This window comes from Bombina bombina, chromosome 3 (assembly GCF_027579735.1).
Source record: "Bombina bombina isolate aBomBom1 chromosome 3, aBomBom1.pri, whole genome shotgun sequence".
In the NCBI taxonomy this organism is placed as follows: Eukaryota; Metazoa; Chordata; class Amphibia; order Anura; family Bombinatoridae; genus Bombina; species Bombina bombina.
Genome location: NC_069501.1, coordinates 85620887 through 85646954, shown reverse-complemented (window position 1 = coordinate 85646954; position 26068 = coordinate 85620887). Strand labels below are relative to the sequence as shown.

General features: G+C 36.2%; 1 protein-coding gene across 1 annotated transcript; it reads right to left on the bottom strand.

The window, feature by feature from the left end:
- Positions 1–384: 384 nt before the first annotated feature.
- On the bottom strand, positions 385–25203 carry RIPK4 (receptor interacting serine/threonine kinase 4). Its single transcript, XM_053705903.1, has 8 exons — positions 24968–25203; positions 16276–16567; positions 9704–9852; positions 9228–9277; positions 8165–8323; positions 5005–5090; positions 4304–4547; positions 385–3540 (listed from the first exon to the last, which is right to left on the bottom strand). The coding sequence occupies exons 1-8, from the start codon at positions 25147–25149 to the stop codon at positions 2633–2635; spliced, it is 2070 nt and encodes a 689-aa protein (XP_053561878.1). The 5' UTR covers positions 25150–25203; the 3' UTR covers positions 385–2632.
- Between the last annotated feature and the right edge of the window lie 865 nt (positions 25204–26068).

Sequence of the window (26068 nt, the reverse complement as noted above, 5' to 3'; positions counted from 1 at the left end):
TTATCACCCCACTGCTTGGCTATTCGTTAAACTGAATTGTGGGTGTGGTGAGGGGTGTATTTATAGGCATTTTGAGGTTTGGGAAACTTTGCCCCTCCTGGTAGGATTGTATATCCCATATGTCACTAACTCATGTACTTTTGCCAATATGAAAGAAATGAATTTATCAGGTAAGTTCTAACATAAATTATGTTTTCTTTTTTTTACATAGAGATGTTCAGGTGATATTTTCTAGTCAGCTTTTTACAGCTATACTGCATCACTTTCAAGCGTTTAAACATTTGCATCATGGCCCTTTAACACTTCACATATTTACTTGCTATTTCTTGTAAAACGGTTTTACAGATTCAATAAAAAATTGTTATAAAAAAAAAGACACAAACATTGAAACATTAAAAATTGTTTATTGCTAAAAATATCATTAACAAAACAATAGAAATGTGAAAAACAGTGTACTATAACATACACATTCAAACAGCTCTACAATATTTTCTGTCATAGAAAAAGAATTGATCCAGCAGGATATACACTTGGCACATCTGTTCATACAGCAGACATAAGAAGAAAGCTTTATTTATGCGATCAGCAAATGGAAATGCATGTTGCTAAACACTACACGTGCTCCTTGATCAGAGGCACAGCCCTGTGTACATTAACAGGTGTGTCGGTTTGTTCTGCCAGTTATGTGACAAAAAGGGAGTTACCAGCTACAATGCTGATTTTATACACACATTGGTACTATTTTGGTACTGACAGTAACTAGGTACCAAAATGTTATTTTCATATGTGAAATTAAACACTGTGCTGCAAAAGATCTACATATAAATTGTTTAAAACTGATGTTTTGTTTGCAATGTTTTGCAGATCAGGGACATAACCCTCAAGTATGTTTATCTTCTATTTGTTGTTGTGGCCAATAAGGGGTAGTGTGTAAATGCTTCAGCACTGACCATACATTCAGTGTGGAATGTTGCAAGGTCAGGTTCTGAATCCTAGAGAAGCTGGCAAATATTTTAAATGAATCTAAATATTTGAACTAAAATAGCCTTCTGGCAGAACAGATCTTTGTTCTTTGTAACATACAACATCTATGGCACTGCATTTTAGACCCTTGGCTGCAACTCAGTAGGTAGCAATACTTTGCTACAACTTCTGGGCAACAATGAGTTAACGGGAAATAAAAAGTGCAAAAAGAAAATGCTCTTATGCTTAAAAGCATTTTATTATTGCACTGTTGCATGAATTAAACTATGTGTTTAACTACTGCAAAGGGAGCAATGCACTACTGGGAGCTAGCTGAACACATCTGATGAGCCAATGACAAGAGACGTGCATCTAGCCACCAATCACCAGCTAGCTTCCAGTAGTGTATTGCTGCTGAGGATATGTACAGATGCTTTCCAACAAAGAATAACAAGAGAAGAAATTCAATTTGATAATGAAAGTACACTGTAAAGTCCCTTGCATGCTCAATCTGAACCACAAAAGTTCAAATTTTGACTTTCATATCCATATAGATGACTTTAGGCACTAAACCATATAATGATAATCTGGCTTCTAGAGAGAAATCTTCCAGGATTAGTGATAAACACTTTGGCACAAAATGATGGCTCCTACATACAGTATAGAAATGTACATGTGCTTTCTAGCATAAGTAACATATGTAAATACATTATAAACCAAGAAGCAATATATTGATATCTTTTCCATCATCTGAAAACAATATCTTCTGATGAGTTCACATGTGCTAAATAATGATGTCCTTGAACATCTACAGGTAGAATTATATAACATATATACATGTTTGTATAATTAAAGTTAAACCTAAAAAAAAAAAAAAGAATTGCGAAAGGTTGGCTTTTTTTTTTTTGCTTTTTTTTTTAACCATCTTTCCTTTACTTCAACATTGGTACCTCCCTCACCAACCCTGGATAATACAGAGAAGCTGATTGTTGCACGACTGGCAATCAAGCGCGTTCTGGATGAGTTAGCAATAATTGTAATCTTTTTTTTTTTTTATGCTGGAGCCAAATAGCCCCTTTTCAGTTTTACTTTTTTATACACATTCTCTGAACACTTTTGTATATGATCTGGGGGTGCTTAGGCAAAAGCTTAAGAAAACCCACAAGCCAGGAAGCTACAAGTGATAAAATATTACGTATTCTATAAAATAGCTTTAATATTCTCGGTAGCTCTTTACTTTATATAATAAGACTCTGCAGTATAACAACATTAAGCAATAAAAAAATAAAAAAACAGCTATTTAATAAAAATTTCAATAAAAAAAAAAAATTTAGTTTAATGTTTTGCAGTCAGTCGCTGCTGACATCATAAACTACAAGAATTTAATATAAAGCTGCAGAATCTGTACTTACTTCAGCTCTGTGTATGTGCAGAGAATTTTGAATATATGCAAGATAAGTATTTATCTAAACATCTTTAGGACATGCATAAAAAAACAACATTTTATAAAATTAAAAGGAATGACAAATGTATTGATGCTTTCATTGAAATTAATAAAACATTCTATTATATAACAAAAGTTCACAGACTCAGTTTTGTCTTTTTCAGCATTTGCTAAAAAAATTTAAATAAAAAATAGGTGCTTGTATTCAAAGTATTTCTTTTTTCTTTATAATTCTGCCTGAGTGATTGTCTCTTCACCTGTTAGTAACTTTACTGCAGAAGAATGACTGTGCATGATTGCAAGGTCCAGAGCAGTGTGACCTTCTGCAGTGACGGCATTAAATGCTGCCCCTCGGTGCAGTAGCAGTCTTGCTGTGCTGGTATGACCAGTTTCTGCAGCTATATGAAGAGGGGTCTTCAGTTGTGAGTTTTGGATATTTACATCACAATTTAGCTCAACCAAAATCCGAGCAACTCTATAATGTCCCCTTTGTGCAGCCAGATGCAATGGTGTTCTTCCATCTGATGTCTGAGCGTTTAGATTAACTCCTTGTTGCTTCGCTAAAAGCTTCACAATGTTGAAGTGCCCCTGCCAAGCTGCGTAATGCAGAGAAACCCAGTTGTCTAGTCCCCTAAATGAGATGTCAGCACCCCGCCTTAAGAAAACACGTACAACGTTCTCATGTCCATGCTGGCAGGCAATATGCAAGGGTGTGCGGCCTTTACTGTCCACCTCATTCAGAGAAGCATTTTTATCAAGAAGCATTCTGGTTATAGATTCATCACCGTTTTGAGAGGCAAAATGAAGGGCGGTAAACTGATCCTCATCCTTAGCGTTTACGTTGATCTTTTTCCCTAATAGCAACTCAACAATGTTCCTCAGTTTCTTATCAGCAGCTATATGGAGGGGAGTGAAGCCCTTCGCATTGGTCAGGTTAACGCTAGCATTGTAGAGCAGAAGGTGCTTGACGCATTCTTCCTGCACCATCTCTACAGCCAAATGGAGCAGACTGGATCGTTCTTCTAGAACCAAGTCGACATCTTGAGGCTGCAAAATCTTCATAAGTTTTGCAGTGTCTCCTGCCACAATTGCATCTGTAAGTTTCTTCTTCTGCATTTCAGATGTGCTCATATCTTGGGTGAGAAAAAAGGGGAAACGGGTTATGTTTCAGCACGTTTTTGATGAAAGCAATATAAATGATACTTTTACAATATTACACATTTTATTGCCACTTATTACAATAACTTTCAAATTTATGATGCTCAGAGCAGTAGTTGACAAGCATATACAAAGAAAGCAAAAATATTTGAGAGCCAACCACATTTTTAGATGCAAGGAAGGCATTTATAAATAAACATATAAAGAGTCGCCGAGTCCTAGATTAGAGCATAAAACTATTGTTTCCGTGTTAAGAAAAAGCTATATATACATATTCATGTTATAAAAAAAATAAAAATCTGTTACTTAGTGTCAAAGGAGGATTTTTTATTTTTTTTATCAGCCCTCAGAAGACATTTTTTTTTATGTAAAGAGAGATCAGTTGCGGGGACATAATTAGGTAATAAGTTTACTTACTACATTGGTGTATGGACAGTGAATGGGTGCGTTTGGGAATAGAGAGCAAATGTACAGTATTAAACCAATGTATTTGTTTTTATTGTATGTAGCAACAAAACAACTTATAGAAATACAGTCCATTACACCAAAATGTCACTCAGCATTTTGTAGTAAATGGTTCCAGGCACACTATGCAGACACCTCTGCTAGTTTGCATTAGTTTATATTTCAGACAAGCTGAATTACCAGGGCAATAACCATGAGCCATATCTCTATATGACTAGAACATTTTTATAATCAAAACCATTAAAGCCAACTGCTCATCTAGGAGTAACTTACCAATAACAGAACAATCTTTTTCAAATGACAAAGACAGGGAACCTCTGGATGAGAAAGCAGAGTCTACAGAGGATACTCCAGAGAGTCGCTTGTCGCTGGAAGCCAGTTGAGGTTCAGAAGCACTTTGGCTTAGGCATCCTGGTCCTACCAAGGACTGTGAAAATCCAGAGTCCAGTTGAGACAGTAACTCGGAGAGGCTGTAATCTTTATTGAAAGCAGGAGGTGGTTCGCACTTAGCTTCCGACTGTGTGATCAATGTCAGCAAAACCAAAGAAAAAGAATAAAAATGTTAGGATAGTTTGGAGAGTAGCTGGCAGAACCTTACAACACTTAGTTCAACTGTGTAATATCTGCTATTTATTTATAAAATACAACCGGGTTAAAGAATTGCACTGTGGACCTTTATTAGCAGGAAATAGTTGGTCTTTATATGAGGTTACAGGCTAATGTGTGCTAAACTACTTACTACAAGTGATGGGAGCACCCTAAAGCAAAGTATTCATGGATTTCTGTACTTGCTGGGATTCTATACTGCCTATAATACACTATGTTGTTAGGGGAAGTAGTTACTTTACATGTTACAACAAGAAGATTGGTAATAAAGAACCACTAATACATTTAACTGACAGCCACAAAGCCATTCTGTAGTGTCTTGCTATTTGACAGCAGCAACAACGGAGGCCATTAATCTAACTGGTTACCTCTGATTCTTCCTTCACCTCCTCCAGGGCAGATCTTGTCTCATCTTCATGCCTTGTACATAAAAGCTCAGTCTCAGATGTAATTACTGTATAATTAGGAAATAGAAATTAAAAAGGAGTAAACATTTTGAATAAATACTACAAATATCAAAAATAACTAATAATATAGCTCACTTTTTATTTCAATCTTTGTAAAAACTACAACATTCTACACATTTATTGCAAGATAAGAACAGAGACACACATATATATATATAATATTATATATATATATATATATATATATATATATATATATATATATATATATCCATAGGGGGCCACAGGGGATAAGAAACACAATCAACAGCAAATCAATGACAGTTACAAAAAGTTTTAAAACAGTGTATGGAGATCTTTTGCAATTCTGTGCATAATAAATAAATAGCAAATCAAGCAATAGATTTGTAATAATACAGGATATTATTAACCTACTGCATCAATAAGCAGTCACGTTCCCTGACCTGTAAACGGGCTCCACCTAAATCATAATGTAGTCATTAAACTTTATTGTGTGGGTAATTTATGCACTAAGGAACACCTAGTGAAAAAGCTGCAACCAAATAAAATGACTGTGCATCAGTTGGTCTACTGTGTCCCTATCAATGATGAATTTAATTCTAGACATTTTGTAAATATTAGAAAATGATGGTTTGCTCTTAAAATGTGACAATTAACAGTTAAAGTGCAGGGAAAACGGCAATTTAAATACTGAAACCTAATTGTAAAGTTTACTTATAATTAAACAAGTGTTTCACGTTCCTTTTTCATATTTTTGTAGGGAATTGCATAATGAATTATTGTCCTTTTAACATTTTGGCATCGCTCCATCAGGCAACTGGTTAGGCAGCTGCTGAACATTGATGAATTAATAAGGACTAAACAGGTTTTAAAGTGACATTGCAGTTACATAACTGAGAATACGGTAACTTATTCTAGAAACAAAATGTTGCTTTCATGTGCATCACATTTACAATAGCTAACTATGCCTCTTGTTTAACAATGCCAACTGCACGCGCGTCTGTCCCGCATCAGTACTGCGCGCGTCTGTCCCGCATCAGTACTGCGCGCGTCTGTCCCGCATCAGTACTGCGCGCGTCTGTCCCGCATCAGTACTGCGCGCGTCTGTCCCGCATCAGTACTGCGCGCGTCTGTCCCGCATCAGTACTGCGCGCGTCTGTCCCGCATCAGTACTGCGCACATATGTACCGCATCAGTACTGCGCACATATGTACCGCATCAGTACTGCGCACATATGTACCTTATCAGTACTGCGCACATATGTACCGCATCAGTAATGCGCACATATGTACCGCATCAGTACTGCGCACATATGTACTTTATCAGTACTGCGCACATATGTACCTTATCAGTACTGCGCACATATGTACCTTATCAGTACTGCGCACATATGTACCGCATCAGTAATGCGCACATATGTACCGCATCAGTAATGCGCACATATGTACCTTATCAGTACTGCACACATATGTACCTTATCAGTACTGCGCACATATGTACCGCATCAGTACTGCGCACATATGTACCGCATCAGTACTGCGCACATATGTACCGCATCAGTACTGCGCACATATGTACCGCATCAGTACTGCGCACATATGTACCGCATCAGTACTGCGCACATATGTACCGCATCAGTAATGCGCACATATGTACCTTATCAGTAATGCGCACATATGTACCTTATCAGTAATGCGCACATATGTACCTTATCAGTACTGCGCACATATGTACCTTATCAGTACTGCGCACATATGTACCTTATCAGTACTGCGCACATATGTACCTTATCAGTACTGCGCACATATGTACCTTATCAGTAATGTGCACATATGTACCTTATCAGTAATGCGCACATATGTACCGCATCAGTAATGCGCACATACTGTATGTACAATATTAGTAGAGCACCCAACAAGCTAGATACAAAAGCTTCAGAGATAGCTGGGACAGAATGTAACCAGTTTTTGTTTCCCAGGCAAGAGGTAAAAAGGTCAGATTTGCTGGTATTAACAAAATATTTTCTGTCTTTGGGAGAGGATATGATCCCTTTAACTCTTGTGCAACTCACGCATTCCTACAACGGAGAAGTGGCGCTGTCAGGACTTGTACTGTGTGGCTAATGGCTAATCTGCATTCCTTTGTCTGAGAATCAGATCCAGTCCTTCCACTAGAGCACAGTGCAGTGTACAGTCCACACCCTAAAAACACAATATACTCCACTTCCACACGTTTATTAACCCTTGGCACACAGGGACCAGCTTAGAGCGGCAGCTGAGATATGAATTGCACTTAACTATACCAAAAACATTACATGACATAAAACTCAAAATGTAATTCCCCACAAAATGCTAAATTATGTGTCTTAAAATGTTTTAAAATAATTAATTTCCCCTTAACTCTGCAAACTTTGATATGCATTATTGGGGACGATGTGGAATAAGTTTACCCTGCAGGACTTAGAACTCTGAGCTGCAGCTTTCTAGATAGCAATAGCTTAGTGAGTGCATGAGCTCATTTATACGTATCTTTAACTAATTACAACATATGCCTTAGGCTTTTCAAGGGGTATGTCCCTAATTTGCAAAAAGATGCCTTTAAAACATTTATTTTGCATGCAAACCTTTTACAGTGCAATGCTTAAAAGGACCAGTCAACACTGTAGATTTGAATAATCAACAAATGCAAGATAACAAGACAATGCAGCACTTAGTCTGAACTTCAAATGAGCAGTGGATTTTTTTTCGGACAATTTTAAAAGTTATGTCTTTTTCCACTCCCCCTGTACCATGTGACAGCAATCAGCTAATCACAAATGCATACACGTACCATGTGACAGCCATCAGCCATTCACAAATGCACACACACTTATTCTTGCACATGCTCAGTAGGAGCTGGTGACTCAAAAAGTTTAAATATAAAAAGACTGTGCACATTTTGTTAATGGAAGTATTTTGGAAAGTTGTTTAAAATTGCATGTTTTATCTGAATAATGAAAGTTTCATTTTGATTGAGTGTCCCTTTAACAGCCGGTATATATTATGTGCCAATATATATTATGAATAAAATCACTCAAACATAGAAGATCCTCTGAACTCACTTTGAAATGTGGGTCTCATGTTGGGTTTGTCTTGCCAGCACTCCTGCATCAGTTTGATCATACCATGGCATTGATGAGGTCTGCTTTTGGGAATATAGGACAGATCGGGGCGCATGCCGCCACCTACTTTCACCATAATGTGCAAAATGTTTTTCTCCTCTGAAAAGTTATATAAATAAAAAAAAAAAATTATTATTAATATTCTCTCTCTCTCTGCCCAAAAGTAGGCAATATAAAAAGACAGACATTGCAACTTCCCCCAGGTATAAACAGCAGCTGCAAGTAGATATAAAAATGGTACCAGACTAATTCGTTAAAAATGATTTCAGAATATGAGCTAAATACATACAGTGGTAGTTTTCCATTAACTAGCCAGGCAATCATTAACAACAACAAAAACTTGTGATACAACAAAGTTATGCTAGATAAAGTAAATTAAACAGAACCTTGGCCATGTGTAATATAGTTTGTTTGTAGAATTATATTGCTATAGTGTCTGGCAATAAAAAACTAAATACATTTTATATAAGACACCAGCTTATATGGCCTTTAAAATAAAAAAAGAATAGAAAAATGTAATCCAAAGCAGTCAAAAATATTGTGATACAAAAATAAATCTTATGCTGTATAAGACGTAAAAAAAAAAAAAATCACTTGTATTAAAAGAGGGCAAATAAAAACAAGCAGTTCTACACTAATATTATAATGGAATTAAATTCATCCAATTCCGTAATGCAATTCATAAAAGCTGTAAGGCAGCGCTCACAGGCAGGGCCAATTACTTCATAGGTGTAGGCATCCGAGAATTTAAACATATCGGAATCTGTTAATATGTATTGTGCCATATCATAGTACAGGGATTGATAAACGTATAGCAAATATTATTGTCTATAAACATATGTACACTGTGCTAGAAAGCTACAGATTGGTTTTCTTTAGGGTTTTAATGCCTTTTTGTTTTATTTTATAAACATCTGTGTTTATTGTTCCATATGATATATGAAAACTTGTTTGGCGGCATAATATTTTTTATTTACTTTTTTTTTTTTTGCAAAATTCTTACCTGCAAAAGGTTTTCTCTGGGTAAGGATTCCCCAAACGACTATTGCAAAACTGTAAAGAAGGAGAAAAAAATAATAATAAAATTATTATAACAATTACTACTATCAGGCCTGGAAAAGCCACTAGTCCTGAATACGTAAGATATTACAGTGAACGAGTACAATTTTTTTTCTCCCTATCTTTACCATTGAGTGGACTAGTAATGTTCCTCCCCTATCTAGTAAAACTAGTGATATTTTTCCACCTCTGATTTTTAAAATATATTAATTAGAAAGCAGGAGGGTTCATACAGTGTGTGCACTCCTGTTTGCCAGCGATAAATAAACAAACGCAGTATACAGGTGCAGCTAGCGCTTAAACCATGCATGTTAATGATCCAGTTAATTATCATTTGACTTTCAGGAGGTTTAAAAAGTGCTTTTTCATATTTGTTAGATTTATTGTTTGGAGATTCTTGAAACATTACAATCTTATTACCTATAGACATCGTGTTTGGTGTCAAAGTTCCTGTTTTTCTCCTTGAAGCGCTCTGGAGGTAGATAAGCGATAGTCCCACAGATTCCATCCATGCTCAGCTCATGGGAACTGGAAAAACCGTTCCACTTGGCCAAACCAAAGTCCGAGATCTGAAGATAGGAAAAAAGAAACACAACAATATTTAGTAACTTTGGTAATAAAGTAGTGAAATATTTTTTTAAGATATTTATAAAGGTACAATGGAAAATAAACTTTGTCTTACATAATGTAAACAGAGCATACAATTTTAATCAACTTTCAAATTTTCATCTATTATTAAATTTGCTTTAAATTTTCTTAGTGTCTTTTGTTGAAGGTGCAGCAATGCACTACTGGGAGCTAGCTGAACACATCAGATGAGCCAATGACAGGGGGCAATACAATATGCAATCAATAAAAACGTCAAAAAAAAAAAAAGATTCACTGCACTATTATAAAAGGATATAGGCAACTATTGCTTCATATAAAGTAAGGTTTTTCAGCACAGCAAAAACAATGGTGCAATATTGTTACAGTCCAATCCTACTCATGTTCTTCTGAGCTGTAAACCCAGCTACAAGTGTACACAGCCTGTGATATAGTTGGATCAGACAGGAAGGGGAACCGACACCCACTGGATACTTAAAATGAGCTTTTATTAAAAACAAAACAATCAGTTTGGTCACAGACCGGGAAAACAGAGAAATATAGAAAACTTCCAAGACCCCCCAGTGTACTCCTTGCTTTTTAGGCTATGAGCCCCACACAGGGATGTATGAAGTCCTGGCACTGCTGAAAAAGCCCTGTCTCCTTTTTCAGCAGTGCAAATCAGAGGCATTTACATGCAGCCACCAATACTGCAATAACCAGGTATGCTTTTCAACAAAGGATACCAAGAGAACACAGCTAATTAGAAGTAAATTGGAACGTTGTTAAAAATTCCATGCTTTATCTTAATCATGAAGTATTCATTTTCACTTTACTGTCCTTTTAAATTAAATGTGCAAAATTATTGTCCACTGAAGCAAAATTATCCATGCTAGTGGTTGACATGGAATTAAAAAAAGACAGAAAGGTCCCCAATACAGTTACATTTCTTTAATATTTAGGATGTATAAAAGAGAAGAAATATTATTGTTGCATTTCAATATTCAAGTTACATTTGAATATTCAAATATTTATAGTTCCTCTAGAAACATTCAAATAGTAGAATGAATGGCAAGAGGTTAATTTATTCACCCATCTTATGTTTTTTCTTGGTTATAAAAACCATAAGAAATCGGAATCTGCATGGAGCAATAAATATTTTTACTCAAGCACCATATTGTGGCACTGACCAATGTCTACAAAATACAAATAATGAATATAATATATTATTGACCCCCTCCCCCCTTAAAAAAAATATAAAAATTAGATTTGCAAACATACAGTTGCTAAGAGTTAGAGGCGTTCATCCTAACACGACAGGCCTCAACAGTATCCAAACACATGAAGAGAAATGTACACCTGAAACCTTGCACTGGCATATTCGTGATGGGACGTGTCAATGACATTATTATAGATTTTCTTGCCAATTGTGAAATCCTAGAAACAACCTTGCCATAAAGAAGATAATATGGCACAAAAAAAACACATTGTTTTTTCTATGCTACTGTACCAGAAAGAAATATGCATTGTGTACTAGGATACGCATTCAAAATAACACTGTTTCTGAAACCGGTCCAACATGACAGAACAGACATGCAGGGCCCTTAAAATTGTAAATAATCTACAAAACATACAATGGTCCTTAAATTCAAAACAGGAACCCTTACCGTCACCAATGTGCCTCAGGTGACAAGCGCGTAAGTAAACTCATTGGCCAGACTAAAGTGTACATGTTGGTATGTATGATTTTATTCACTCATAGATAAGAAAGTTCTTCCAATGTGTTTGCAATGGGGGTGCATTGCTAATCTGTCTTTTACGTTGGGAGTTCAATAAAAAAAATGTATAGTCCGTTAATTAGCAAGTCTTTCTAATGTTGACAAATGTACATGAAAATTTTAAGTTGAAATTAAACTTATATATGAAATTCTACACACTTTTGTAGAATTTGCATTTAGGTGTAGAAAGCCTAATGTTCTAAATTTTAATTCTGGCTCCAAATTGTATTGTTATATATATATATATATATATATACATACATACACGCACGCACAATCACCCTCGTCTACCTTCTCAAAATTGTGGTCTAAATATAAAACAGATTTTGTCGCCCCTGATTAAAAAAAAAAAAAAAAAAAAAAAAAAAAAAAAAAAAATTAAAAAAAAATAAAAAAAAAAAAAAAAAAAAAAAAAAAAAAAGGTATATACTGTATATGTATATTACAAATATTTTTAAACAAATGCCTCTGTGTAAATAGACCTTTTTCCCACGCTAGTGGCATATTGACCTGTTCACCAATACAGCTGTTAGAGTTCACTTTTTCAGCCAGTGAACATTAATAATGCAATCTGAGTTGTGAGCAAATGTGCATTTTCTTGAGATTTTTATATAAAAATGTTAGTTATGTATAATGAAACAAATTTGCAATATATTTTTATTACAACTGCAAAACAATGCATATTTTATTACTGTAAATCCAAAGTAGAAATGGTTTCCTTTAATTTGAGTTTGTAAAAGATACCTGCAGAATTCTGCAGTCATGTTTTATCTTGACAATTTTGGAAAAAGACTAAACACATGATCAGGTAAGTACCCCAATACCTAAAAATAATGGTTCTATGTTATGATGAGCAGATTTTGCATTTCCCCCACCTACACAATAAGCAGGATTCTGGGAATTCTATACAGGTTGTTATGAAGCAGCCATGATATTGGCACTGAATCATTATGTCGTTATTACACAGTTTAAGGATTTTATAGTCATTTACATTTTAAAAAGTCCCTAAAAGCATTCCAGTCATCCTTTATCTAGACGTCATGTTATTGCTGTGTTCTATAAATAAAGATTATTTGCAGCTTTGTCAGACAGTGGTTGCCGATCTTGTCGCTTTGGAACACACTGTGAAACCTTTTTTTTTTAAAAAAATACGTATGTTATTAGCTTGTGATGATAGCATTGATTTTATAAATGTATTTTTTCAATGTACAGATATGTTTCCATTATTTTTTGTTATATAGCCTGAAAAATATATTTATAAAATGAACGCTATCATCACAAGCTAATACCATACATAATATTTTTTGTGTTTAGGTTTTAATTATTTATGTTTGAGCGAGCTCTGCACTCAAAACAGCCAAATATAACGCGGTCTGAAAATTATACACAATCCGATCACTATTTTAACATTGGCCTCCTTTTGAAACAAATATGGCGGATATGAAAGTTCTCTATCTAGATGTAGGCTAGGCCGTACTCGTTACGTAGGACAACGTAACAAGGTAGAGAAATATTACAGAACACTGGCGTAACCCAATGGAAAACGTTTACCACAATCATGTAATTAGATTTTAAATAAAGACTTAGAATGATGACTTGGAAGAAATGATTCCCTGATTTGATGTATTTAAATACATAAATTAAAGATGAGAAAGAAATGAACAATTATAACAAGTAAGAAGAATTACAAACTAAATAGCTGTACTTGCAATGGGAACTTCCGAAAACACTCCAAATAATGGTAAAACTATAAAAAAATTTTTTTAGATAAAACAGATACAGAATTGTGTTGGCAATTCAAATCCATTCCCATTTTGTTTATTTCAGCTGCCAAATATAACTGTGATATGTTCAACTGAATCTAGCACCAAAGCTATAGGAGCGTTTCCTACATATATCTAGCACCATTGGCACCTGAGTGTAGCCTCACATCTTTCCGCTGCTTAGAACCAAAACTGTTTCTATCCACCATTTCTGTGAAATATTAATCAGGTATATATCAGCCATTAAAGGGAGCATACCATTTTTTAAAAACTTCCAATTTACTTTGTTCCCATGGTATTCTTTGTTGAAGAGATATCTAGGTAGGCATCAGGAGCACTATATCAAATTCTCAACCGCGTTCCTCAAATACCCCCAACAGGTCAGGTTTTCATTATAGCTGAACCAGTGCACAAATGAAATAATTAGCTGGTCAGTAACCATGGTTACTAACCTGCTCTCACCTATCAGCTGATTATTTCACCTGTGCACTGGTTCAGCTATAATGAAAACCTGGCCTGTTGGGGGTACTTGAGGACCGCAGTTGAGAAACAATGCACTACATGACAGGAAATAGTGCTGCTATTTAGTGCTCTTGCAAAACTGCTGCCATATAGTGCTCCAGAAATGGTCCAGCTCCTAAGCTTACGTCCTTGCTTTTCAACATAAGAAACCAAGAGAACAAAGAAAATTTGATAATATAAGTAAATTAGAAAGTTGTTTAAAATTGCATGCTTTTTCTGAATCAGGAAAGAAAACAATTGGGTTTCCTATCCCTTAAATGCCCTGTTTTCCCTTTATTAAAAGAGACAGTGTACTGTGATTTAATGAGGTCCCAATGATCCATTTTAACTGGCAGTGTAACAAATAGCTTCTTTATTTTGTTATTTGAAATTGTTGTTTTTGCCTGCTGTAACCCCACCTGTACTTATGTATGGGTTATAGTAAGGCTATGTAAACCAGATAGTTTACAAGAGCTCGCAGTCCTATTGGAGGTGGGGCAGAAAGGTCTGTTTGATCATTTCTATTAACAGAAACAGACATTTTATATGTAAAATAAACTAAAGGAGCAACGTCCCATATATTTTATCATCTGCAGCTAGTCTAGAAAGTAATTGGAAACACATCAAGGTAAACGTTTTACAGTACACTGCCCCTTTAAACTCTATTTTTACACCAAACATAATTATTTCTCATACACATTTGTCTAACAGTTCTGCATGGTTAATAATAATAATAATAATAATATGCTGTAAAAAGGGTTTTCCTCAACTTCTGTCAGGACTTGACAAAGCATAGCTCCAGTAAAGTGAGTAAGAAGGGGGCTCAGCTGTATGCCCCCCCAACTTCATTTTATGAGTTAAAGGGATAGTATACTCACAATTAAACTTTAATGATTCAGACGGAATATGCGATTTAAAAAAAAACTTCCAATTTACTTTTATAAAATTTCCTTAGTTTTCTTGGTATCATTTTGTTGAAAAGTCAACCTTGGTATGCTCATGAGCAGCAGTGCACTACTGAGAGCTAGCAGAACACATCTGGTGAGCAAATGACGAGATATATATATATATATATATATATTTTATATTATATTATATATCTCTATATCTATCATATCTACCAATCACCAGAAAGCTACATGAATAATACAAGTTTGATATGACACTTCAGTTCCCTAGTTCTTTACACTTTGTTACTAAGCAAATACATAAATGTGTTACTGACACATTTCAACAAAGAATACACTTTACTCTCACATGTCTAAACATTTAAAAAAATAAATACAATTGCAAAGAATTTATTGCACCTGGCTTAGAACATCCATTGCGAACAATATTTCACAGAAAAATGTGCAAACAAGATAAACTAGACATGGGTTCTAGTAGAAACAAAAACTAACCAGTCAAAACAAAAGTGTTTTATAACATTCTTGAACAGCCATTACATAGGGACAAATTATTTGTTCATTTGTTATTCATCCTATCATGTTGGTCAAATCAGGCGGGTTATGTATCTTAAACAAACATGGATTTTAAGCTTTTTTCCGCTGGTGAGATAGTAATATTTACCAAACACTGGCCATATACTGGCTCAGGAACAAAAACAGAGCTCACAAAGTGCACAACTTTAGCTACGTGTTTAAAGAGGCCAAAAGGTTAATTCTGTTTTGTTAATTAGGTTTTTTCCTAATGCTGCAAATTAAACTGCTGTTTTAAGCATTTTGAAGAAAATCTAATAATGTGCTGTTTGTGCTTCTATAGGTAGTGTGAGAAAAGCACAATAATAGTCTAAAAATATGACTATCTAATTTTAAGACTAGCGACCCTGCACTATTATATTTTTAATCCCGCAGAGAACTGCTGGTCCCAAACGGAAATGGTCGATGATCCAATCAGCAACGCTAGTCCCATGATTTAGCTGTGTTACTAGTGCTGATGATTGGGTCAAGAACAGCTTCAGCTCAGTATCTGCAGTGCTCTGCGGGTCTAGAGCAGTACTTCTACGGTGTTAAACCCCTTTGTGGGAGTTAAAACATGTAGTAATGCAGGGCCGCTAGTCTTAAAATGACATCCTCGTACAAATTAGATTAAACACCAAGCGAAAAGCAGCAAAAGTTTCAAAAATAAATTCAAACAAAATAGTGAATGTTATGTTTTACACCAAATGAAGTTCATAAGAAATGTACTTAAAATGAGCTTCCATTAAACACCAGCTTACAGAGTGCAGCAATGTATCGCTCTGCTGATATTTCTTACAGTCAATTTAACATTCACCAGTAAATCGTTTTCATTAGACCTTTAGCCAGCCCTTTATTACAGTTCATTAAATATTTTCAAGATGCTGATTTAAATCTCATTAATGTACCTTAACATGGTAATGCCCATCCAGTAGTATGTTAGCAGGTTTTAGGTCTAGGTGCAGCAGTGGTGGCGTCATGCAATGCAGAAAGTTCATGCCCACAGCGGTCTCATGAATTATCCTAAATCGCAGATCCCAAGGTAAAATTTCAGAAGCCAACAGTTTCTCAAGAGATCCAGTCTCCATATATTCCATGACCAGGCCTACTGGGTTACTGCATATCCCATAAACAGGTAGAATGCATCGAAACTTGGCAAGTTCCATCTTCTTTGCCTCTTCCACTAACTCAATACGCTCTCTGGGTAAAAACAGAAAGCAAATTATTAGCCACATTACAAGAACAATGGAATATCTATCAATAATACATACAAAGGTGGACAAAAATGTATAAATCTTATCAGCTAAAAAGAACAAATATTACAAGATAGGAGACACAGTTATTATTGTATTAAACATGTATGGAGCCAGAAATTATAAGAGACTATGCATGTATATTCCAGTATTTGCTGTAAAATAGGAAATAGAAACGATAGAAGTATTATTTTTGAGACGTGCTTCTCACATCGATTAGAAAGATCTCTAACAAAATGAACAAAAATAGCTCTCAACAAACTTCCTCTGTAGGGTAGATGGAGTCCAAGAACAACAACAGAAGCCAGGCTTTTAATTAAGAAAGACAACGTGCCATTGTTTATCAACAAGGCAACTGGTATTCCTGCCAGATAAGTCAATTGGGAACAAAAAAAATACACAATATATTCTTAACATTTAAATCTAAGAATGCAAATAAAATTGGCATGGTACACAGTAGTGCACTCCTAAATTGGGTTTGATTGGTCAAGGAGTGGGATGGTTTCAGCTCACACTGAGTGGCCAGTTACACTTGTGCTTGCCTCTCCAGAGCACTATAGCATTACTTTTAGCAGGTTTAGTTGTTTAAATATCTATTGAATACCTCCCTTGACTGTGGTCTTATTTATACCATTCTGGTCATAGTGGAAATCACTGGGTTTGAGCTAGTGGTGGAACTAATGACCCAGTGCACAAAAATGTTTTGGGCTTTTCAAAATACTCCATGGTAAGTAATAACTATTAAATTGATAGAAATAAGTGAAAACAATAGGCTAAATAGGGAGGTATTACAGACAGGTACCAGACAGGCAGGCAGTGGATCAGGAGGTACTAACATGCTCACATAATTCATATTAAATATACTGAATTTAACTAAGGACCATATATTGGCATCAGACACTAGGACCCAATGTATTGTTTCTAAACAGTAGGTAAACCTGCAGATAAGGTGCTGGTGCACAGAATATACTGAGAGCGTAGATTCAGGTTGCGGTGGTGAGTAAGGGATTAAAGACCCAAGTTGGGAGTGTAGCTAAATATCTAAATAACTAAACTACAATATTGAAATAAACACAAGAGATCAGATGTGGAGAGAAAGACTGTGAAAGGTCAGGTTTATTCAACATAACCGACAAATATAACTGGGGTGGCGGCAAATTGAGTCTACTCAAGTTAAACAAGAGCTCAAGGCCCCACAAAGTAATGTGTGGCAGAGCCCCCAATGATCCGCCCACGGCAATAAAAATGGGGCTTTCAGGGAGTTCTTGTGAACCGCCTACATGAGGACACCCTAGGCACACACCTAGGGTTTTAGGCCCTTCCCGTCAGCCTAGCCATCACTCCAGTTCCATTTGATTTGCCAAAGGAGGAGAGGGGACACGACCTCTCGCTACCAGAGTGTAAGAATCTCTCTCACATAAGGAGACTCAGATTCGCTAGGCTGCACAAATCAGCTATCACCGGGAAGAAAAAAAAATAAAAAACTTGAATTTGCCCAAGGCTAGCTCAAGTAACTCTACCCCAGCCGTGTTGACTAAAACAACTGATACAGGAGCAGTAATACTCAAGCCGCCAGTATCTGCAAGTTTCTCCAGGGAGCATAGTATAAAGCACCATTTTATTGTGCACAAAATTGAGAGGCGTTTAATACCCCTTTAAAAGAGGAATAAACCCCCAAAATTATTTCATGATGATTCGGATAGAGCATATCATTTTAAACAGATTTCTATTTTACTTCTATAATCAAATTGGCTTCATTTTCTTTGTTGAAAAAATGGCAATGCACTACTGGGAACTAGGAGAACACATTTGGTGAGCCAATGACAAAAAGCATATATGTGTAGCCACCAATCAGCAGCTAGCTCCCAGTAGTATATTGCTGCTATTGAGCCTACCTAGGTATGTTTTTCAACAAAGCATACAGAGAGAATGACACAAATTGGATACTAGAATATGACGTTGCATAAAATGACATGCTCTACATGAAAGTTTAATTTTAACTGTATTGTCCTTTTATTATGACCATCAAGGCATGCGTCTCCCTCTGATGTTTAGAAGTTAACTACATAAACTTGTATTTAAAGTGAAAATAATAAAGCTAGTGAGGAACGTGCTTTACGTTTCAGTAGGGAGTCTCTTGAGGAGAGAAGACACTACCCTTTGCTGTGCGCTACATGCATCATCCTGTCAGAAGCAAAACATGCCTGAACAAATTAGCATGCAGTACGGGGATTTAAAAAGCCAGAGGACAACTTTATAAAGAGAGAGCTGACACTATGCAACCAGCTTCAGGCTTTGTATGCAAAGTGCAGCTTTTTGTTTTGCTAAATAGTGAGTCTGAATATTACCCAAAGACAGGGTGGGGAAACTCAACAAAAGGTATGTGCACAAATATGTATAATAAGCAGAGTATCTTCTAGCCGGTGCAATGTAATAGAGGGACACTGTTTTTATGCACATTGTATTACCAAACTACAAAAGACCTACAAATAAAACAAATGTTTTAAAAGCATTTAAAACTGTCACTTTATTAATGATTTGCAAAACCACTTGAAAACTCTGGTAAGTATCTTTATCTTATTTACCTTAAATGGAAGTCAAAATTAGACTTTCATGATTTGGATTGAGAGTGCAGTTTTAAAATACTTTTCAGCTGATTTTCATTATCAAACTGAGCACAATCTTTTTATATGCACACTTTCTGAGGCACCACCAACTACTGTGCAAGAGTTCCTAGCATATACGTATACAAGGTTGTGATTGGCTTATGGCTGTCACGTGATATAGGGGGCTAGCAAGTTGAAGTAAAGTTTGTAATTTGACAGAAAAAAAAAAAATCTACTGCTCAATTAAAATTCATATTTAGTAATATCGCATTGTCTTTTCATTATGCACTTGAGATTATGCAAATCTATTGTTTTTAATGGTCCTTGATAAAGACTATTAAATATGTCAGAATTGCATAATACAAAGACAATCTGAATTTCAAATGAGTAGAATATTTTTTACCCAACACTTCAAAGTTTCTTTCCATTTCCCAGCCCCGTATCAGGCGACAGCCATTAGTCAATCACAGACTTATAAACATATGTGCTAGGAACTCTTGCACGTGGCACAGTAGTAACCGATGCCTCAGAAAGTGTGCATATAAAGAGACTGCACAGTTTAATAATGGAAGTAAATTGGAAAGAGTTTTATTATTGTATTTTAAATTCCTTTTTTTATTGTGACCAATTAGGACTAGTTGTAAATGAGATTGGCCATTGCTCTAAGCAATCACTGTTTGGTATGTATGGTTAGATAACAAGCAAAACTCATCATTTTTAAGGAAACCTAAGTTACAGCATTTGCTCTTCACAAGCAACATTCTTTTTTACCCCAAAACAAGGTATTTTACAGCAAAAGAAAGCACTTGTTTGACTGCTTAAAACATGTTCATGTATTTGACTCCTTAATATTACTGGTTGCATCCCAAATTTTCAATCCTTGCGCTAAATGTTCAATAACATTACTTGCAGAACTTATAAACTAAAGTTTATTACAACAAAAGCAAGATGGAGAGCTTAATCTAAACCTAAATCAATACTCAAAGCCAATGACAAAGCCGTATATATTAAAACAAATACAAAATGCTAACATGGTTACCCTAACATAGTATCTGAAAGAGAAACGAAGTGCATATCAATTGTACACGACCTCTTAATAAAGCATTAGGGCATAATGAAGACATTAATGTGAGGCTGTTCTCAAAATAATACAACATCAAAAGTTTTAGATTTTGTGATTTATAATTCAGCCAATCTGCTCAGGTCATGGGACGTTTGAAGGGACACTGAACCCAAATTTTTTATTTCATGATTCAGATAGAGCATGCGATTTTAAGCAACGTTCTAATTTACTCCTATTATCAAATTTTCTTCATTCTCTTGGTATCTTTATTTGAAATGCAAGAATGTAAGTTTAGGTGCCGGCCAATTTTTTGTGAACAACCTGGGCTGTTCTTGCTGATTGGTGGATAAATTCACCCACCAATAAACAAACTCTGTCCAGGGTACTGAACCAAAAAAATAGCTTAGATGCCTTCTTTTTCAAATAAAGATAGCAAGAGAATGAAGAAAAATGGATAATAGGAGTAAATTAGAAAGTTGCATGCTCTATCCGAATCATGAAAGAAAAAATTTGGGTTCAGTGTTCCTTTAATGTAAGTGCTGCACATGTTAAAGGAGATTCGCTCAACCCAGTCTGTGAGTGCATCTGGTACGTGTAGCCCAGGCTGAACTCTGAGTGCAGTGCTTAGCCATGTTGCGTGTGCACGTGTAAGATAGACAGCTATGAAGCATTAATACAGAGAAGCCCTCTGGCTACCAAAGAGATGCAACTCATTACTACTCAGTACACTGCAGTCCTTAAAGGGACTTGAAACGCAAACATTTTTCTCATAATTCAGATAGAGGATAACATTTTAAAAACACTTTCCCATTTACTTCTATTATTACATATTTTTCATTGTCTTCATATCCTTAGTTAAAGGAGCAGCGATGCACTATTTGGAGCTAGGTGCACACATCTGATGATCCAATGAAAAGGATGAATATATGTGCAGCCATCAATAAGCAGCTAGCTCCCAGTACTGCATTGCTGCTCTTGAGCCTACTTAGAAGGACACCATGAGAAGGAAGCAAATTATATCATAGAAGTAAACTAGAAACTTGTATGTTCCATCTAAATCATGGAATAAAGATGTTGGGGTTTAAATTTATGTAATATTCAGGAACCTTTATAACCAGGTTTACCCATCATTTAGCCACAACCACTTTTTCATTACAAGGAGATGGAATATTTGGAATCTTGTCTATAAAGTAGAAAACAACCTACCAGTTCCCAATGCACAGGGTAATTGTCTTAATAACTTGTAATATGCTTCTTACTGAAGTACGTTCATTAACATAGTGACAAGTTACCACAGGCCATCAGACATGCCATACTGAGATGATCCCCGCGAGGAGACACTTAATGGCCCTCTCAGAAAAACAGGGCAAAAACAGCTAATGCCAGATGTCATCATGACATGTTTTAACCATTTCATACACATGATCGTGTAATCAGAGATTTAATTATAAAAAGAAAAACAGATCATAAAGATCAAAAGATACTTTGGAAGATAAAGTTTAAAGTGGATTAAATTTACCATTATAAAATGTCTTGAGGTGCTTATTCTGCTGAAAAGGCCTCAGGTATTAAAATGTTTAAAACAAAATGGGTAGATTAAATGAGGGCTTTATCTGTTGTAATGATCTCTACCTCCCCTCCAGGGGTGCTGTAATATAGGACATAAAAAAGATGCCCATTGCACACGACAAAGCCTCAGGACACAGAGTGAAAATTACTTAATTATAAGTTTTCCTGTAAGCTCTTTCTACTTTAAAGCTTTAGGTGCATTTAGTTCTTAAAAAAAATAAAAAAGAAACACATGAATGGCAGATAACTCTGGTTTAGCTAAGGTGTAAAGGTTTCAAAGAACCAAAATATTCTTCCAATTTCAATTCCCCCATTAAAAAGTTAGCAACTATTACAACCTACCCCACTCCCTCCCTATGTTTTTATAAATTTCTTCTAAAAAAACATTTTAGTCTTTACCTACATACAATAGTACAGAGCCGGCTGTAGATAAACCAGTTTAAAAGATTATAATATTATTATCAGTTATTTGTAGAGCGCCAACAGTTTCCGCAACACATTTTTATATATATATATATATATATATAAATATATATATATAATATATATATATATATATAATATATATATATATATATATATAAATATATATATATATACACACACACACACTCCAAAAGAACAATAAATTATATATGCACCTTATCTACAACCAGATATGTGCACATCCTACATATGAAGTTTGTACCAAGCCATGACGGTGGCGATGGACTTGTTGCTTTATTTTCTTTGCATGTCGTAGGAGAAGTGGGCGCCCCTCCCTTTCTCAAGTAAAAAGCAAGTGCTACTTTGGAAACCGAAAGGTGTATTGCAGCAGAACTTGGAAACCATAAAATAAACAGATGTATTGATGCAAAGAAAAAACAAGTAGTAAAATGTTCAAATCTTACTAGACAACATGCATACAATAGTGCTATATAGGCTATTAAAAAACAAAACCTGTATTTTATTTTAGGGTAACTACTAACTACACAATATACCAACCTTGAATTCTAAAATATTTTTGAAAACTTGTGTTAACATATAGAATACACAAACGTGAAAATAAAAAAGTAGATTAATTTAATACCTGAGAGGGAAAGAAAATCCCAACCAGTCGGTGCAAGATGCAAAAAAGCATTATAGTATATATATATATATATATGTAATCGACTTTTTTTTTTTACATGTATAGTTAATAAGGGTAAAGTTTTATGTTTAACCTTTATTGTAGGTGTCGACAAATCTGTTTAAAATTTAGGAGCCAGAAAGTGGTATTTGTATATAGATAAATGGAGAATAACCCAAAAAGTTAGATGCTAGGGTAAAATTCTAGGAGCCAGTGGCTCCCGGGTTTGTCGAGCCCTGCTTTACTGTAGTGTTGGGTTTGTGGGACATTTATGGTTTGTTATTGATCGTGTGCTTAGGGGATGCTCTTTTCTTTTGCACTATAATACACAAAAGTGACCAGCAGAGCTTACAATCATTACACAAATCAGTCTTACTCTTAGTAAATCATACAGGCAGGATATTCACATTTGATGGCAAAAAGACAATATTATATCGCTTGTATATCACATACTGATATTATATATTAAACCAGAGCATGGAATTATGCATTGAAATACTGTATGTAACTTTCAAACTCCATATATAAAATAATTAAATACAGGATACAAAAATGAACGTGTGTTTGACACAACCTTAAATGTAATATGTTAATCAAAATCAAATTTAAAAACAAGATCAGAGGTATTTCCTTTTGTAGTATCCATAACAGGAACAAAACACAAACAAGTAGCTCATCACTATGCTGGGAATGTATTGCTAGTCTATTCTGGTATGAAGCTTCAGAATTATGTATCCTCAATGTATATCAAGAAATTATACTTCCAACTCATAGTTTTGTTTTTGTATTCTACATATATCTAGGTTCTGTCCTTGGCTCCTAAACAATATGCGGTCCCTCGATATATGAGGTTGCTCCTGTTGTATATACTTGTAAAACTTGTCACTACTCCCAATACCCATTCACATGGCACAACTATACATATTCAGAACACTAGTCAGTATAATTATGCCCAGCACAGTTGTACTTATCACTGCAGACATGCCTCTCCAACAAAAACAGTTACTGTCATTGAGATGCACACCCACAGGACTGGAGCTCAATTTAATACCCTCTTACCAGGGCTGCACAACTCACTGTAATACCCTCTTACCAGGGCAGCAACTCACTGTAATACCCTCTTACCAGGGCAGCAACTCACTGTAATACCCTCTTACCAGGGCAGCAACTCACTGTAATACCCTCTTACCAGGGCAGCAACTCACTGTAATACCCTCTTACCAGGGCAGCAACTCACTGTAATACCCCCTACCAGGGAAGCAGCTCACTGTAATACCCTCTTACCAGGGCAGCAACTCACTGTAATACCCCCTACCAGGGAAGCAGCTCACTGTAATACCCTCTTACCAGGGCTGCAACTCACTGTAATACCCTCTTACCAGGGCAGCAACTCACTGTAATACCCTCTTACCAGGGCAGCAACTCACTGTAATACCCTCTTACCAGGGCTGCAACTCACTGTAATACCTTCTTACCAGGGCTGCAACTCACTGTAATACCCACTACCAGGGCTGCAACTCACTGTAATACCCTCTTACCAGGGCAGCAACTCACTGTAATACCCTCTTACCAGGGCAGCAACTCACTGTAATACCCTCTTACCAGGGCAGCAACTCACTGTAATACCCTCTTACCAGGGCAGCAACTCACTGTAATACCCTCTACCAGGGCAGCAACTCACTGTAATACCCTCTACCCGGGCAGCAGCTCACTGTAATACCCTCTACCAGGGCAGCAACTCACTGTAATACCCTCTACCAGGGCAGCAGCTCACTGTAATACCCTCTACCAGGGCAGCAGCTCACTGTAATACCCTCTACCAGGGCAGCAGCTCACTGTAATACCCTCTACCAGGGCAGCAGCTCACTGTAATACCCTCTACCAGGGCAGCAGCTCACTATAATACCCCTACCAGGGCAGCCACCTACTGTCATGCCATCTCTCGCAAAGGACAGCAAGTGACTGCCGTGCCCTGTCCCACCAGTGTCACTGCTAACTTACTTCTCATCCACATGCAGACTCGGGGGGCACTTGATAGCGAGCCATGTTTTCCAGTAGACGTGTTTGACTTTATAAACCTGTCCGAACCCTCCAGAGCCGACTTTCTCCCAGCCGGTAAACTCCGTGGAGTCAAAGGTGCGAAGTAGCCCCATATCCCAGGGGGACGCGCTGTCCTTGTGCATGGTGCCTGGGCTCTGCGCTCTCCTAGCCCAGGTGAGGAGCAACAAGGTGTGTGTGTGTATTTGCCTCAAACCAACGCTGACATCATTTCCTGACTCCGCCACCACAGCTCACTCACATCAGCCTAGGGGCTGCCCATCATGCCAGAACGCGCACTGCCACCTAGCGGTCACCGTGAGGCCCAGCTCACCTGTCCTTACACCCTGAGCGCCGTATGGCTGTATGTATTATCCGTATCGTATAGTATATAGTCATTTATACACATTCTTATATACACCACAATCTTACTAACAAATATACTGTACCAGGAGAGCAATCACAATGGCAGGGGGTGGGATGGAGAGAACATTTGGAATTATTTTTTGTTCCAATGACAATTTTGGTGGACAAAAAATGATGCTCTCTGAAGCTAAAATGTGTATTTCTATATAAACACACCTCAGCTGAGGGACACTTTGGCTAAATATGGCTGCCATATACACGCACACAAAACAAGCCCTGGTATAGTGATAGGGTTCTGCATACAAAATCAATGTAGGCATTTTTAAAACTCTCCATTTTGTTAAAAGCATTTGCATTGTTTTGTAGTTCAGGGAGAGCCCATTCAAATCTCTTCTTAACCCCTTAATGACCACAGCACTTTTCCATTTTCTGTCCGTTTGGGACCAAGGCTATTTTTACATTTCTGTGGTGTTTGTGTTTAGCTGTAATTTTCCTCTTACTCATTTACTGTACCCACACATATTATATACCGTTTTTCTCGCCATTAAATGGACTTTCTAAAGATACCATTATTTTCATCATATCTCATAATTTACTATAAAAAAAATATAAAATATGAGGAAAAAATGGAAAAAAACACACTTTTTCTAACTTTGACCCCCAAAATCTGTTACATATCTACAACCACCAAAAAACACC

Excerpts from the sequence above, each read along its gene's own strand:
- RIPK4 (XM_053705903.1), bottom strand. The coding sequence starts at position 25,149 with ATGCACAAGGACAGCGCGTCCCCCTGGGATATGGGGCTACTTCGCACC. Across the intron at positions 9,278-9,703 it reads ACCAAACACGATGTCTATAG|TTTTGCAATAGTCGTTTGGG; the intron begins GTAATAAGATTG and ends CCTTCTTTACAG. Across the intron at positions 8,324-9,227 it reads CCAGAGAAAACCTTTTGCAG|AGGAGAAAAACATTTTGCAC; the intron begins GTAAGAATTTTG and ends ATAACTTTTCAG.